Below are 15,689 nucleotides of genomic sequence, written 5' to 3' on the forward strand. Positions count from 1 at the left end.
AGAGAAATCAGAGGTCCGACTCACATCAGGTCAGAATCTATTTTTTATTTATTCTTTTTTTTAATTACTTCTTTGTGTTGCACACCATGAAATAACCTTTGCATGTGAAACCTTTATATTAATATCCATATCTTATTTTAACTTTTTTTTTAAGTAAGCATAGACGTAAGTATAACGTAATTATTTATTCATGAAACATAACAAAAACAAATCAAATCAAGTGTCTCAGGAGAAAATATTTAAAAGCCTTCAAAATTTGAGGTTGTGGGAATTTTTCCCCCTAATTATAAACAAAAAGAGAAGGAAAGGAAAAGAAAAGAAGGAAAGGAAAACGAAAGCTTCTTCATAATAAGGCTCTTTGCTCATTTATTTTACTCTATCCCCGTAGTAAATTTGAATTCGAACAGGACCTGCCCAGTTTGTACCGGCCTGCCAGATAACAGCGTGTACTGACCCGATTCTATGGTACAGTACGTCGCCCTAACCAGACTAACAAACGTACAGGGGTCAATTTTCTTGGCATAGTCCCGTGCGAGGGCTAACTATGACAACTCCCATGGCGCGTTCAGACTTTTTACAGTTCCCGGCCTAATCCTAGGTCTATTTGACCGACCCCACTTGCTTAGTCCACCGTGATTTATTTGTTAGCTATAGCTGGGCCGAATTGGCTGAATTTTTTTAAGGAAACCCATAAGTACCCTTGGGGCTAAAAAAAATGTTTTTTTTCAAAAATCGGATTTTTGTTTTTCATATTAGATTTTTTTTTCAAAATTCCACGGGCACTTCAGCTTGTTCGATATAATACGAAAAATGGAATGCGTCACTGCAGCTTAGAATGAATATAAAACTGAGTCTGAGTAAACTGAATTTGTTTTTATCTAGCTATCTATCTATTAATATGTATCGTTCTATCTATCTATCCATCTATCTATCCATATATCAATATATATATCTATCTATCTATCCATCTTATCTAGACATATTTTTTTGGTTAATAAATAAATTAAGCATACTTAATATTATAAATGTGATATACTATAAAATAAAGGGAACTATGCTGCTTGTGGGTTCGAGATTATACTGATAAGAAAACACGAGCCTTTAATGTATCAGGTATATAAAGTGTTTTTTTTTCAAATATATTTTCAAAAACATTATATTTTATTATTTGTTTAGAATGAAGATTTATATTTAGAAATAACGTGATTACTAAAAGAATGTTTATTGTTTAGCTCAATTTTTTTATTCAAAATTTCTTATTTATACACCATTGGGAAAGCAACTTTTTTTAAGTGTGACGGTAAAATATTCACAAACATCCCTTTCATCACTTTGGTCAAATTAAATTGAATTAACACTTGGCGTACAGGGCGCTTGACGCCCATCTTCTATTTTAATTGGTGTATACACTTCTTATTTATTCACCATTTTGAAAGCAGTTTATATTTTTTTATTAAATGTGACGGTAAAATATTCAAAAATACCCCTTAAACACTTAAAATTAAATTTAATATAACACTTGGCTTATGGGGCACTTAACGCCTATCTTCTATTTCAATTGTGACATGTTCTCTTTGTATACATTGAAAATAAACAAAAAAAATTCGTAGACCTCCAATTTTTAAAAAAATCATATTTCTTTTGAGGGAAATTTTTGAAAATTCGATCATCCATGAACCTTCCCTGGGGTCCCGCAAGGTCCCACACAGAATTTGGGCCCGGTCGTTTAAGCCGTTTTGACGTTTAAAGGATACAAACAGACAAGCAAAGTATAAATATAGATTAAATAACAAAAAAAGCCTGCTTTAAAATGAATATCAATGAAAAGAGTGTGTCATGTTTGTATCTCAATTATACTTTTGAACTTTCTTCTTGGTAAAAATAATAAACATATATTTCATAAATAATAAACATATATTAAAGTGACTTATGCAGCATATACAAAGAGGACAAATTTAAATAATTCAATACATTTTTTACAATTAAAATTAGTTTTTTTTTACAAAATTGACTCGAGAGACAACAATATTTTACACAATTTTGATCAGATAAAGGTTTTAAGAATACGGTTGTGAATCGGGCATTGCCATCTTTGGGTGGAGCTTCACTTGAAAATATACCACCTTTAATAAATGCGTTCTTGTAGATGTTTTGCACACAATATCGAAACTAAATAATATCAATTTCCTGTAATTTATAAAACTGGGAATAAACAGGGAATTCAAGGGAAAAAAAAAAAAAAAAATTATATTTAAGGTTTATATACCCTGTATTCTATTATATTTAAGGTTTATATACCCTGTATTCTATTATATTTAAGGTTTATATACCCTGTATTCTATTATATTTAAGGTTTATATACCCTGTATTCTATTATATTTAAGGTTTATATACCCTGTATTCTATTATATTTAAGGTTTATATACCCTGTATTCTATTATATTTAAGGTTTATATACCCTGTATTCTATTATATTTAAGGTTTATATACCCTGTATTCTATTATATTTAAGGTTTATATACCCTGTATTCTATTATATTTAAGGTTTATATACCCTGTATTCTATTATATTTAAGGTTTATATACCCTGTATTCTATTATATTTAAGGTTTATATACCCTGTATTCTATTATATTTAAGGTTTATATACCCTGTATTCTATTATATTTAAGGTTTATATACCCTGTATTCTATTATATTTAAGGTTTATATACCCTGTATTCTATTATATTTAAGGTTTATATACCCTGTATTCTATTATATTTAAGGTTTATATACCCTGTATTCTATTANTTTAATATAATCTCTATAAAATCTTCAAATTCCTTTGTAAGCTTTAATTCTCTTAATGACGGTATGACTTCAAAAAACAATTGTTCAAAAAATAAAAGTCAAAACTTCTGAAAAAAACGAAATGTGTTAAATTTATTCTATTCTTGTAAGTAGAGAATACCATTATTTACCAAAACTTTGTAAATTTGATAAGGAAGAGATCGAGAATGAGTTTAACTCTATTAGTTCATTCAAAAGTTTTCAGTTTTGAAAATTAATTAAATAATATCTAGGTTGTACCTGGCCGAATGTCTCTGCTCGTAATTCTATTTCTGGTTATCATCAATGTTTTCAACAATGTCAGGTAATTTATCAGCAGATCAATTCATCAATTAATCCTTTATCTTAATTTTAATTTAAAAGGCATGTCCTTAAATATATGCACCATGTACCTGACCTTATTTTTGTGAATTAAGTTAGTTTATAACAATATTTCACTTCGCGACTTTGCATTTTAGAAGTCTTCTTGTGAAATCTTTGGAAATACTGTCTGGACCCCTCCAACTTACCATTTTTAATTCATTAAGTATAAAAGCAAGCAAAAAAGTTTGAAAATCCCGAAATCAGAAATTGCAAACAAACACAAAACAAAATGTTGCAAATTTCTAGTAATTGTGTTCAATTTTATTTGCACAAAGGTAAGGTCTTATCATTTGGAAGCATGAATCAATTTTCAATAAGATTAACTTCTAAAAAAATGGAGTTCTAAATAATATTATTCTTATAGTTTCGGTAGAAATTAGTGATTAGATATAATTATTTTTCATTCTAATCTGGAAAAGAGTGATTAAGCAGTAATTAATGGTTAATTAGAAATTAATCAAGTAATGATAAAATTAATGCAATCAAAACAGACGTCAGAGATTCTCTGAGCTAATGTCTTTCACAAACAAACAAAAAAGAAGATAGAAATTTGTTATTAAGAATTATTTGAAAAGCTAGTAAAAAAGAACAAAAATGAGTATTTCCAACATACTTAAATTTTTTAATCCCTATATCTTTGAAACCTGTTGTTGGTAACTTGGTGTAAACCATTTATATTTCAAACTAAGATTATTTGGTCTAACATAATTCATAGTTTGAACTATATGAAACGGCTTTGGGTTTTAAAGATACAGGTAGGGATGTTAACGTTTTGATTAAAAATAAAAACGATCGTTTCGTTAAGAAAACATCAAGGAAAATTGAAAAACGAAACGATCGTTTTTTAAAACAATCGTTTTTTTTAAAAGTTCGTTTTTTAAAAACTGTCATTTTTAAACGATCGTTTTTACAAAGCTCGTAGTTTTGTTAACATTTGTTAACGATCGTTTTCAAAAACGATTAACAACCCTAGATACAGGGAGTTTGTGGCTAAGACTCATTTCCTTTCCGATATGGAACTAAATAAGTTTGCTTTTCTCACTCTTAAACATTCAATGAAAACTAGTGGAGAGACGAGGTTGAAATTCGTTTCAGTAATACCGCATACAATCCATTTTGGATTGTTAAAACTTTTATTCAATTGGTTTTTACAAATTTATAGGATTATACAGATTTTTAGGAACTCACAAAAATTTGAATATAACAAAATTCTTGACTACACGTGTTTTTGTTATGCTAAATTTGTGCCAAATGAATTAGTTTGTAAATTACAAACTATAATTGTAGAGGCAGAAAGCCAATATTAGCTTTCCTATAATCATATTTAAAGAGTGAAAGGTCGTCATTCAAGTCTTATTCTTTGTGGGGCAGAGGAATTCTGCTACTTGAATTTTCTTTATAGTTTCCCTCCAGAAACTGCAGTGTACTTTTTCTCTACACAAACATATGCAAAGGATTTGAGTCTTTGCAACAAATCCCAATTTTTTAATACCTATATATCTACAACCAAATTATGTAAACTCTTGATATTTCAAACTTTGATTGATTGACATAACAGAAGTCATAGTTTGAAATATCAAAGGTCTACAACATTGGGTTGTTAAGATATAGGGATTTTAAAATCAGAGTCTGTGGCAAAGACTCAATTCCTTTCTTGATACAGATGACTTGCCTCTGAACACTTAATTTTAATCTACGTTGGTAGATTACTACAAGGTGTACACTGTACAATGCACAGTACAGTGTATACTGTACATAATATAGTGGGCTTCAGAGCAGTATATTTTAAGTTCAAATAAACAAATCCGCGTAAAACTGTGAAGAAACCTATCCATTTATAAATTTAATTTAAAACTTCTCTTCTCTCCATAACTCTTCTATTAAATAGTTCCTAGGTTCTCTAAATAAATATTTAATTGAAGGAAACCTGCAATGCAGATGCTGGGGCCTGGGGTCAAATATAACCAAACATTTATCTTTTCTAACAGAGATTTTGCGCCAAATTTTAAAGTGACACTTTTCTTTTGAAGAAAAGAATTTATTGTTTGCCACTTAATTTAAATTTTCTAATCTCTATGTCTAAGCAACATCATAGCGTAAGCGAAACCTTTGAAATTTTGAACTTAGACTAATTGATAGATAGAATTCATTGTTTGAAATATCTAAGGACATTGAGTACAAAGATAGAGAAATTAGAAAATCAGAGATTGTGGCATTGACATCGGGTTTGTCAGATTAATTGACCCCATAAGTTATTTACCTTTCAAAAACGTTAATACTCCCTTTAACAATTATTCTTCAGGCTGTCAGAGTTGGTTTTGTTTTGCAAATATTGTGATAATTCAGAAATGAGTTCCAGGAAAAATATAAATTGTTTTTTTTCTTTTCTTCAGTTTTATAATTGTTCTGTGATATGAGAAGGGTCAAAGGAAGAAAATGCACCCCCCCCCCCCCATTCCTGTTGAAAATAATATAATTGGATTTATCATTAAAAAGAATTTAAAAACAACAAATCATCCTTGTAACATTATGGCGCATTGCTAAAGTTTTTCGTTGAGGGGTGCATATAATTTTAAAAATAACACGGAAATGATTCTTGATGAATTAGTGGGAAAAAAATGAAAAATGGAGATCAAAATATCAAAATGCAAATTTGTTTATAAATTTTGATACTTTCCCCCAATAAATTCATTTATATTTCCTTTAAAAACATTTTTTTCCCATTTCAAGCAAAAACAAATACCTATTAATTTTTCTAGTTCTAAATTTGAATTTGAAACTGTTGTCTTCTTTTGTCTATTTGGTAATTTATAACGTTGACAAGTCAATCGGAAAATGTAAAGCTAAGACAAAGTTGCAAAAAGGGAATCTGAAAGTAGGAAGTTTAGATGGAGTCTTTAAACTTAGATTGGTTGGTTTCTACTGAAAGGCGAATACACAGTAATTTCTTAACGGGATTAGAAGTTTTTAGGATAAAAACATACTTTTAGACTAGGATAACAGAGCACTTTACGACAATATTTCGGTTTGATCTTATCTTTTTGTCGTTAATTTATCTGAAAGCCTCTCGTACGTTTTGGAATAATAATAATAAAAGATTTGAGGTTGTTTATGATTTCTCTGGGAAATTTTTAATATAATTTTTAATTGAAGGGATTTAGAGGCAACAGTTTCAATTATTCCTTTTAACCTACCTTTCCTGTTAGATAGTGTAGTTTTGACTTTTTTTTTGATAAAAACAAATTAAAAAAAAACATTCATTGGTTTTTATCAAAACTTTGCGCGCAATGCGCTAAAATTATTTTACCACTGAAAATTTTCTTATTTTAAAACAAAAAATCCCACCAAGTATTGCGAGATAAAAACCCCGAAAAAAAGATTCACTTTTTTCAATGATTTTACTCTCATTAATACATTTTGTTTGCGCAACATTTTCATATTTATATTATATATTATATATATTGCTAGTTTATCTGCCCGAACCTTCAAGTTTGTGTTCTTTTCTGCTTTATTAAGATTAAATGTTTGTAATTTAACCTGAGATGGTTTCCAGCTTTTATTCTTGTTTCTCTTCTAGTAAAAGATAACACAGAACAATCTTCAATATTGTTGAGAACCTCTCAACATAGAAAGTAAACACTAAAGTAAAATAAATACGCTGAAACTTCTTCACATTTTACCAAAATCAAAGGTTGGAGCTTTCGTATGGAGTGTTATTAATCTTTAACGTTTGATTTCTATATCCATTATGGACACAAGATGAAGACCAATGCTTGATCTTGAGATTTACACAAAAGTTTTAAGATTTTGTTCTACAGATTAAAATATTAGAAAAGCAATATACATCTAAAAAAGAAATAAGAAAAAAAGTGATGTAATTGCAAAATTACTCATACTGAGTTTAAAAAAGTGTTAAAAGGAAAATTAAAAGGAGTAAAGGTGAATAAAGTTTTCAGCATACTTCAAATTTAAACACTATTTTGATTACACTTTGAAGAATCATAAACTGTGTCCGATCACTAAGCCAATCATTACTCCAATTTCTGCTTGGAGGGGGTCTAATTTCTACTAGGGGGGGGGGGTCCAATTTCTGCTAGGAGGAGGGGGTCCAATTTCTCCTCAGAGGGGGTGGGGGGTTCCAATTGACTCCCCTATGTTTTTTATATTGCCTAAAAACTATAAAGGTTAGAAAACTGGAATTTTGGAGAATAATAATCCTCAACATTTTTCCTCTTTTTGCAACAAAATATGCCATACAACTAACAGTTCTTTTATTCATTCAACAATAGAAAGTTATATGTTTTCGGATAGCTGCTAAAAGATTATATAAAACAATAATAGTTTTAATCAGTTTGCATTATTTGTTCTGCAGTTTTGCAATGTTATTTTTTTTGCACAGGTTTTGTAAACACCTGTTTATTCCATTGACATACATTCTGAAATATCATAACTCAGAAAGAAAATAGGCAAATCACTTGTGTAAACTATTGCAAACTTTTTGAATAATTTTTGCAACACTTTGCACAAATATTTCTTTATTTGAAAATATTTCACCATTATTGATATTGACAGGTGAGATGCCTTCCAAAAAAGTGTATTGTATTATTTGTCATTTGCATAAAATATTTTCAATTTGTGCAAAAAGAGTGCAAAACACTGCAAAATGCAAATTGCAAAGAATTGCAATTTTTGCTTCTGTGTTTAAATTTAGAAATGGTCCAATAACTGTTCAGTAGTTCATAATGACATGATATGTAACTGAAGTATGAATCTACAGTTACTACTTATCTTTGCAAAATACCAAAACTAGTTTGCAAAAATGACATATTTTTGCAAATCTAAAGTTCTAAGGTTGAACCATAAACTTAAGATAAATTTTATTTGTTTATCCTAAAAAGCAAATAAAAAGTGATAGAAAGCAAAATATGTAAATATCAGAATCTGAATTGGCCTATTCAAGAGCTTTCAAAAACTGTATAATTTTTCATATTTATCTTGAAAATTACGGATTTAGAAGGGGGGGGGGGGAGCAATTTGGCCCCATCCCCTCCAGCTTAGCATATCCTGGTGTTCAAGTACCCCAGCAGGGATAGGGTTAAACTGTGTCTGATCACTAGAGTAACATTAAACTGTGTCTGATCACTAGAGTAACATTAAACTGTGTCTGATGACTAGAGTAACATTAAACTGTGTCTGATCACTAGAGTAATTATTAAACTGTGTCTGATCACTAGAGTAACATTAAACTGTGTCTGATCACTAGAGTAACATTAAAATAAACTGTGTCTTATCACTAGAGTAGCATTAAACTGTGTCTGATCACTAGAGTAACATTAAACTGTGTCTGATCACTAGAGTAATCATTAAACTGTGTCTGATCACTAGAGTAACATTATACTGTGTCTGATCACTAGAGTAATCATTAAACTGTGTCTGATCACTAGAGTAACATTAAACTGTGTCTGATCACTAGAGTAATTATTAAACTGTGTCTGATCACTAGAGTAACATTAAACTGTGTCTGATCACTAGAGTAACATTAAACTGTGTCTGATCACAAGAGTAACATTAAAATGTGTCTGATCACTAGAGTAACATAGAACTGTGTCTGATCACTAGAGTAATCATTAAACTGTGTCTGATCCCTAGAGTAACATAAAACTGTGTCTGATCACTAGAGTAACATTAAACTGTGTCTGATCACTAGAGTAATCATCAAACTGTGTCTATTCACTAGAGTAATCATTAAACTGTGTCTGATCACTAGAGTAATCATTAAACTGTGTCTGATCACAAGAGTAATCATTAAAATGTGTCTGATCACTAGAGTAATCATTAAACTGTGTCTGATCACTAGAGTAATCATTAAACAGTGTCTGATCACTAGAGTAACATTAAACTGTGTCTAATCACTAGAGTAACATTAAACTGTGTCTGATCACTAGAGTAACATTAAACTGTGTCTGATCACTAGAGTAATCATAAAACTGTGTATGATCACTAGAGTAACATTATACTGTGTCTGATCACTAGAGTAATCATTAAACTGTGTCTGATCACTAGAGTAATCATTAAACTCTGTCTGATCACTAGAGTAATTATTAAACTGTGTCTAATCACTAGAGTAACATTAAACTATGTCTGATCACTAGAGATAACATTAAACTGTGTCTGATCACTAGAGTAATCATTAAACTGTGTCTGATCACTAGAGTAATTATTAAACTGTCTCTGATCACTAGAGTAACTTAAATCTGTGTCTGATCCCTAGAGTAACATAAAACTGTGTCTGATCACTAGAGTAACATTAAACTGTGTCTGATCACTAGAGTAATCATTAAACTGTGTCTGATCACTAGAGTAACATTAAACTGTGTCTGATCCTAGAGTAATTATTAAACTGTGTCTGATAACTAGAGTAATCATTAAACTGTGTCTGATCACTAGAGTAATTATTAAACTGTGTCTGATCACTAGAGTAACATTAAACTGTGTCTGATCACTAGAGTAACATAAAACTGTGTCTGATCACTAAAGTAATCATTAAACTGTGTCTGATCACTAGAGTAATCATTAAACTGTGTCTGATCACTAGAGTAATCATTAAACTGTGTCTGATCACTAGAGTAATAATTAAACTGTGTCTAATCACTAGAGTAATTATTAAACTGTGTCTAATCACTAGAGATACATAAAACTGTGTCTGATCACTAGAGTAATCATTAAACTGTGTCTGATCACTAGAGTAACATTAAACTGTGTCTGATCACTAGAGTAATCATGAAACTGTGTCTGATCACTAGAGTAATCACTGAACGTGTCTGACCACTTGAGTAACATTAAACTGTGTCCGATCACCAGAGTAAAATAAAACTGTGTCTAAACACTAGAGTAATTGGTAAATTAGAGTATATAATGCACTGTGATCATTGGACCAACGGTATAAACTTGTTTAGGTCTAACTTGAATCAATCTGTATCAAGTAGTTGGTTAGCTGACAGATCAGAGAGCTCTTCATCATCAACTGCAAGCAGGTTGTCTGCTGGATGTTCAGTTAACTGCACACTCATGTCACAATTAGAAATCAGTGTAGTTCTGGTGGTGCCTAGCAGATCAGTGCACGTTATTCAATGTTATTTTCTCACATTCAAAAATATGTTACTTTTCCAGGTGTTAAAAATTCATATTTAAATATATACATATATATATAAGAAAAAATGCATGTCTGATAAAGATTGGGCAGATTAAGGGGAGGCAAAGTCAGAATATGTGAGATCAGAATCGGTCAAATTATGTAAAGTTAAGACTATTCAGATTATACAAGATCATTAGTATAGTTTATGCAAGGTTATAACTCAGAACTGGTCAGATTATCCAAGGTCAAAACCATTCAGATTATGCAACGCCAGAACCAGTCAGATTATGCAAGGTCATAACTAGTCAGATTATCCAAGGCCAGTGTCAGACAGATTATGCAAAGTGAGAATAGTTAAGATGATTTAGGATTAGGTCAGGTAAGATTATGCAATGTTAGGACCGATCAGACTGAAAAAGATCTGGACCAATCAGTGTATGCAAGTTCAGGACCGGTCAGATTATGCATGCAGACTTTGGACTGTTCGGATTATGCTGGGTTCGGACTTTAAAGGTTTTAAGATCAAGTCCAAAGATACTATGCAAGGTCAGAATCGGTCAAAATATACAAGTTCAGAACCGGTTTATGTTTGATCGGTATTATTTTTAATTATGCAAGATCAGATTAATTTAGCAAAAATTTATTTCTCAGGGCTACTTGGTTCTCTCTTAGATTCTTTGTTGGTTTAATTTTCCATTGTATACAGAGCTTTAGTTAAAACCACAGCTGGAAGATGTTGCACTTCTCAATGTTGTTGTATCATCACAATCATACATTGTTAATTGTTGTGACAGTGTTGTAAAGCATGTGATAAATGAGAGCTATGTTTAGTGAACATGGTTAATGATCAAATATCTAATTTTGATTTGCCATCTTGTTTAGGTCGAATGCTCCCTCTGCAGCTAGTAGCAGACTCAATGCAATAGACAAGTTCATCATCACTTGTATCTTCAGTATATTTAGTACCATCATAGAGTATGCTATCATACTCTCTATACTTTGTCTCAGGTTAGTAAATTTAGTAAGTTTGGTAACTATAAAGATACTGTTGACATGAATTCCAGTGAAGTGTCGGGGGTCCCCTTATAGGGTTGTTGATTGTTTTTTTAAAACTATAAAAAAAATTCGTCTCGTTTTCGTTTTTAGAAAAAACAATGGATTAACACGAACGAACCAATCGTTTTGAACTTTTAAAAACAAAATTCCATCCTTATGGAAAAAATTTTTCTAATGAATCTGAGATAAATGACAATTAATTAAAAAAATTTAGAAGATAGATTATTAATGTTATTTTAAATTTTTTTAACCTGAATGCTTTTTGACATCAAGTTTTTTAATTTAAGGATTTTCCAACCAAAAAGTGTATTTTGTCATAAAAATTTCGTCAACGAATCGTTATCAAAAGATCTTCGTTAACGATTGTCCAAAATTAAAAACGACCTATCTTCATTTACGAAACAACGAACTAAAACAAAAACAACGTCCTCATTTTGAAATTTTGAAATTTTTATTAAAATTTAATGACATTTTCAAAGGCTAACGTTTTTAAAACAAAACTGTTTCGTTTTTTTTTGTTTTTAAGGTCTCTCCTGCACCATTTAAAAGGGTGCAATCCCGATTCACAACCCGTTACCTGAGCAAAAATAAGAAAGATATCGTCAGAATATTTTCAGTTAGGAATAAACAGATATCTTGCTCATCTTTGACTTTTAAAAACCATTACAAAATGCAAAACCAACTAAACTCTGTTTTTTTTAAAGAACACATTTTTCTGTAAATCTACAGTCCTCGGAAAATAATTTTAAAAAACACATATCAAAAATTGCTTAAAAGACTCCATACTCCTGTTTTGAACTTCTGATAAATATGTTTTGATTATGATAAAATTCCTGCCAAACACTCCAGAATCTTTGTTTATGTTAATATTCCTTAATGGAAACTATAATCAATTGATTAATGTATTCATTAGGGATTTCTAGTTCAGAACTACACAGATTCTACAGATTCTACAGATTCTACAGATTCTACAGATTCTACAGATTCTACAGATTTCACAGATTCCACAGATTCCACAGATTCCACAGATTCTACAGATTCTACAGATTCTACAGATTCTACAAATTCTACAGATTCTACATATTCTACAGATTCTACAGATTATACAGATTTTACAAATTCTACAGATTCTACAGATTCTACAGATTCTAAAGATTCTACAGATTCTACAGATTCTACAGATTCTACAGATTCTAAAGATTCTACAGATTCTACAGATTCTACAGATTCTACAGATTCTACAGATTCTACAGATTCTACAAATTCTACAGATTTTACAGATTCTACAGATTCTACAGATTCTACAGATTCTACAGATTCTACAGATTCTAAAGATTCTACAGATTCTACAGATTCTACAGATTCTAAAGATTCTACAGATTCTACAGATTCTAAAGATTTTACAGATTTTACAGATTCTACAGATTCTACAGATTCTACAGATTCTACAGATTCTAAAGATTCTAAAGATTCTAAAATTCTACAAATTATACAAATTCTACAGATTCTACAGATTCTACAGAATTTACAGATTCTACAGATTCTGCAGATTCTACAGATTCTGCAGAATATACAGATTCTACAGAAACTACAGATTCTACAAAAACTACAGATTCTACAGAAACTACAGATTCTACAGATTCTACAGGTTTTACAAATTCAACAGATTTTACAGATTCCATAGATTCTGCAGAATATACAGATTCTACAGAAACTACAGATATTACAGACCTCAATATTCAAAGAATTTAAGGTGTTCATTAAAGTCTCCTCCTTTGATAGTAACCCTGTATGTTATTTTAGACCAGAAAAGAAGCCTGGTGAAACATTGTACACTTTTGAAAATGGAGATAATGGTCAATTCAAGCCTTCAATAAAGGTAAATAATCAATGAATAAGTTCAAGGATTATTCATTATTACTTTTTCAATATCATTGGTCTAAAAAGTCAAAGATATAGGGTCAGAGCAAATCAAACATAGGTACAGGGTTCAGAGCAAATCAAACATAGATATAGGGTTCAGAGCAATTCAAACATAAATATAGGTTTCTGTGCAATTCAAACATAGATATAGGGTCAAAGCATTTCAAACATAGATATAGGGTTCAGAGCAAGTCGAACATAGATATACGGTTCAGAGCAATTCAAACATAGATATAGGGCTAAGAGCAAATCAAACATAGATATAGGGTTTAGAGCAATTCAAACATAGATATAGGGTTCAGAGCAAGTCCAACATAGATATAGGGTTCAGAGCAAATCAAAAATAGATATAGGGTTCAAAGCAATTAAACATAGAGGTAGGATAAAAAGTAAATCAAACATAGATATAGGGTTCAGATCATTTCAAACATAGATATAGGGTACAGAGAAAATCAAACATAGACGGTACAGAGCAAATCAAACATAGACATTGGGTTCCGAGCAAATTAAACATAGACGTAGGGTTCAGAGCAATTCAAACATAGATATAGGGTACAGAGCAAATCAAACATAGATGCAGGGTACAGAGCTAATAAAACATTTTAATGGAATATAGAGCAAATCAAATATAAATATAGGGTACAGAGCAAAGAAGACATTGATATAGGGTACAGAGCTAAAAAACATTAATAAAGAATCTAGAGCAAATCAAATATAAATTTAGGGTACAGAGCAAATCAAATATAGACAGAGTATTTTACTATGTACTTTTTTCTTTTATACCATTTTCATGGTTACCAGTAACTTTTCATAATTTTACAAAAAAAAACTATTTAAAATTTTGAAAAAATGAATTTTTATTTAAAACTTCCAAACTTCAGATTTGACTCTTCTTCAACAATATTTTAGGCCCGATTGTCCTGGGTTTTGGAAAATCCTCGAATATTTGATGCTTTCAGTATCATCATTTTCCCAACCTTCTTCTTCTTCTTCAATATTCATTACTGGTTCATTGCTGACTACCAGACCACACAGAAGCTTCATTAACTGCTCTGCATCAGAAACTGAAAAAAACTTTAAAGTGAAAATTGATATGGTTGAAAGAATATCAAGCAAAATTTCATTCTAAAAAAATTCAAATTTTTATGTTGTAAAGTACCTCTGAAAATGTGGAGTTATAACAAAATTGTTTTTTCTAAATCAACTTTGATTTGGGTGTTAGAACTCTAAATTTAGAAATGAAACCTCCAAATACAGTAACAAATTTGTATCCAGAGGTTAGAACTCAATATTTATTGCAAATATTTTACTTTAAAGCGATTAAGTACCTTATCCGTGCGTAAAATATAACTGACCATTATTTTTGTGATTTGGTTTCTGATCGGTCGAACCTTTTTATACATCTGAAAAGAAATTAACTTAATCTCTTGGACTATAAAAGATACAGATTAGCGCGGTCTTAAGGATTTAACAATTCAAAAATTTCAACCTCAATTTCAAAATTTAATTTTTGTCTTGAATTTTTTAAACGATTAAAAAGTCTCTGAATCGATATAATAAAGACCATGTATTCTTGGCAACAAATTATAAAACGTCTTTGACCGATAAAATGTGATTTTCCCAGTTTACTTTTAACCAAGTACACTATATATATATATATAGATCCATATATATATTCATATATATATATATATATATATATATATATATACAGGGCGTCCCAAAAAACATGCGAATTCAGTGACGAATTCTATATCGTCTTTGTTATGAAATAGCATTGTAATACCTAATTTCAAAAGCCATAATATTATTATGTCTGCCAGAGTTTAGTTTGAAAAAGTTAAAAGACTGATAACGATGTGTCTATAATGTCTCCGCAAGAGGAACAGTGAACACGGACAAGTTTACTCTGTTTGTATACTGCATTTTTCTTGTTATACTAAGTACAACCGTATGCATTCAAAGCATAAACAAACAAAATGTAAACATGCATAGCAGACGAAACTCTTACAGATTACACCTTTCTCAGTAGGTATCACTATACTAAATCAAAGAATTATTTGAAAAGACGATATCGAATTCGTCACTGAATTCCCATGTTTATTGGGACACCCTGTATATACTTTATGTAAATTTGTGTATTTTATACACTATGCACAATGCACATGAGGGTGAATCATATAACGATGACAGGTAAAATAAATGGACTCTTTAAGGGACTGTCGTTGAGTTTTGAGTAATCTTCTATTTAAAAACGGGAGCATGTCTGATTCACAACATTACCCTTTAATAGAGATGGGCATCGCTGTCGTTAACTAACGAAATATTAAAAAAGAACAAAATTGTTCCTGAACGATGGCGTCGTTAAGAATAGGTAACT

The 15,689-nt window shown here is 30.4% G+C and overlaps 1 protein-coding gene across 2 annotated transcripts; it reads left to right on the forward strand.

Moving 5' to 3' along the window:
* Nucleotides 1-3,069: 3,069 nt before the first annotated feature.
* On the forward strand, nucleotides 3,070-14,668 carry LOC111697303 (acetylcholine-gated ion channel acc-4). 2 transcript variants are annotated; one of them, XM_023467247.1, is made up of 5 exons: nucleotides 3,070-3,136; nucleotides 10,152-10,229; nucleotides 11,213-11,338; nucleotides 13,190-13,265; nucleotides 14,219-14,668. In XM_023467247.1, exons 1-5 carry the CDS (start codon nucleotides 3,081-3,083, stop codon nucleotides 14,354-14,356), a joined length of 474 nt encoding a protein of 157 aa, XP_023323015.1. In that variant the 5' UTR covers nucleotides 3,070-3,080; the 3' UTR covers nucleotides 14,357-14,668. The 2 variants fall into 2 exon arrangements, with proteins under 2 accessions (XP_023323015.1, XP_023323016.1); XM_023467248.1 differs by lacking the exon at nucleotides 10,152-10,229.
* Nucleotides 14,669-15,689: the final 1,021 nt, after the last annotated feature.

The sequence above is a fragment of the Eurytemora carolleeae genome, unplaced genomic scaffold, assembly GCF_000591075.1.
Source record: "Eurytemora carolleeae unplaced genomic scaffold, Eaff_2.0 scaffold48, whole genome shotgun sequence".
In the NCBI taxonomy this organism is placed as follows: Eukaryota; Metazoa; Arthropoda; class Copepoda; order Calanoida; family Temoridae; genus Eurytemora; species Eurytemora carolleeae.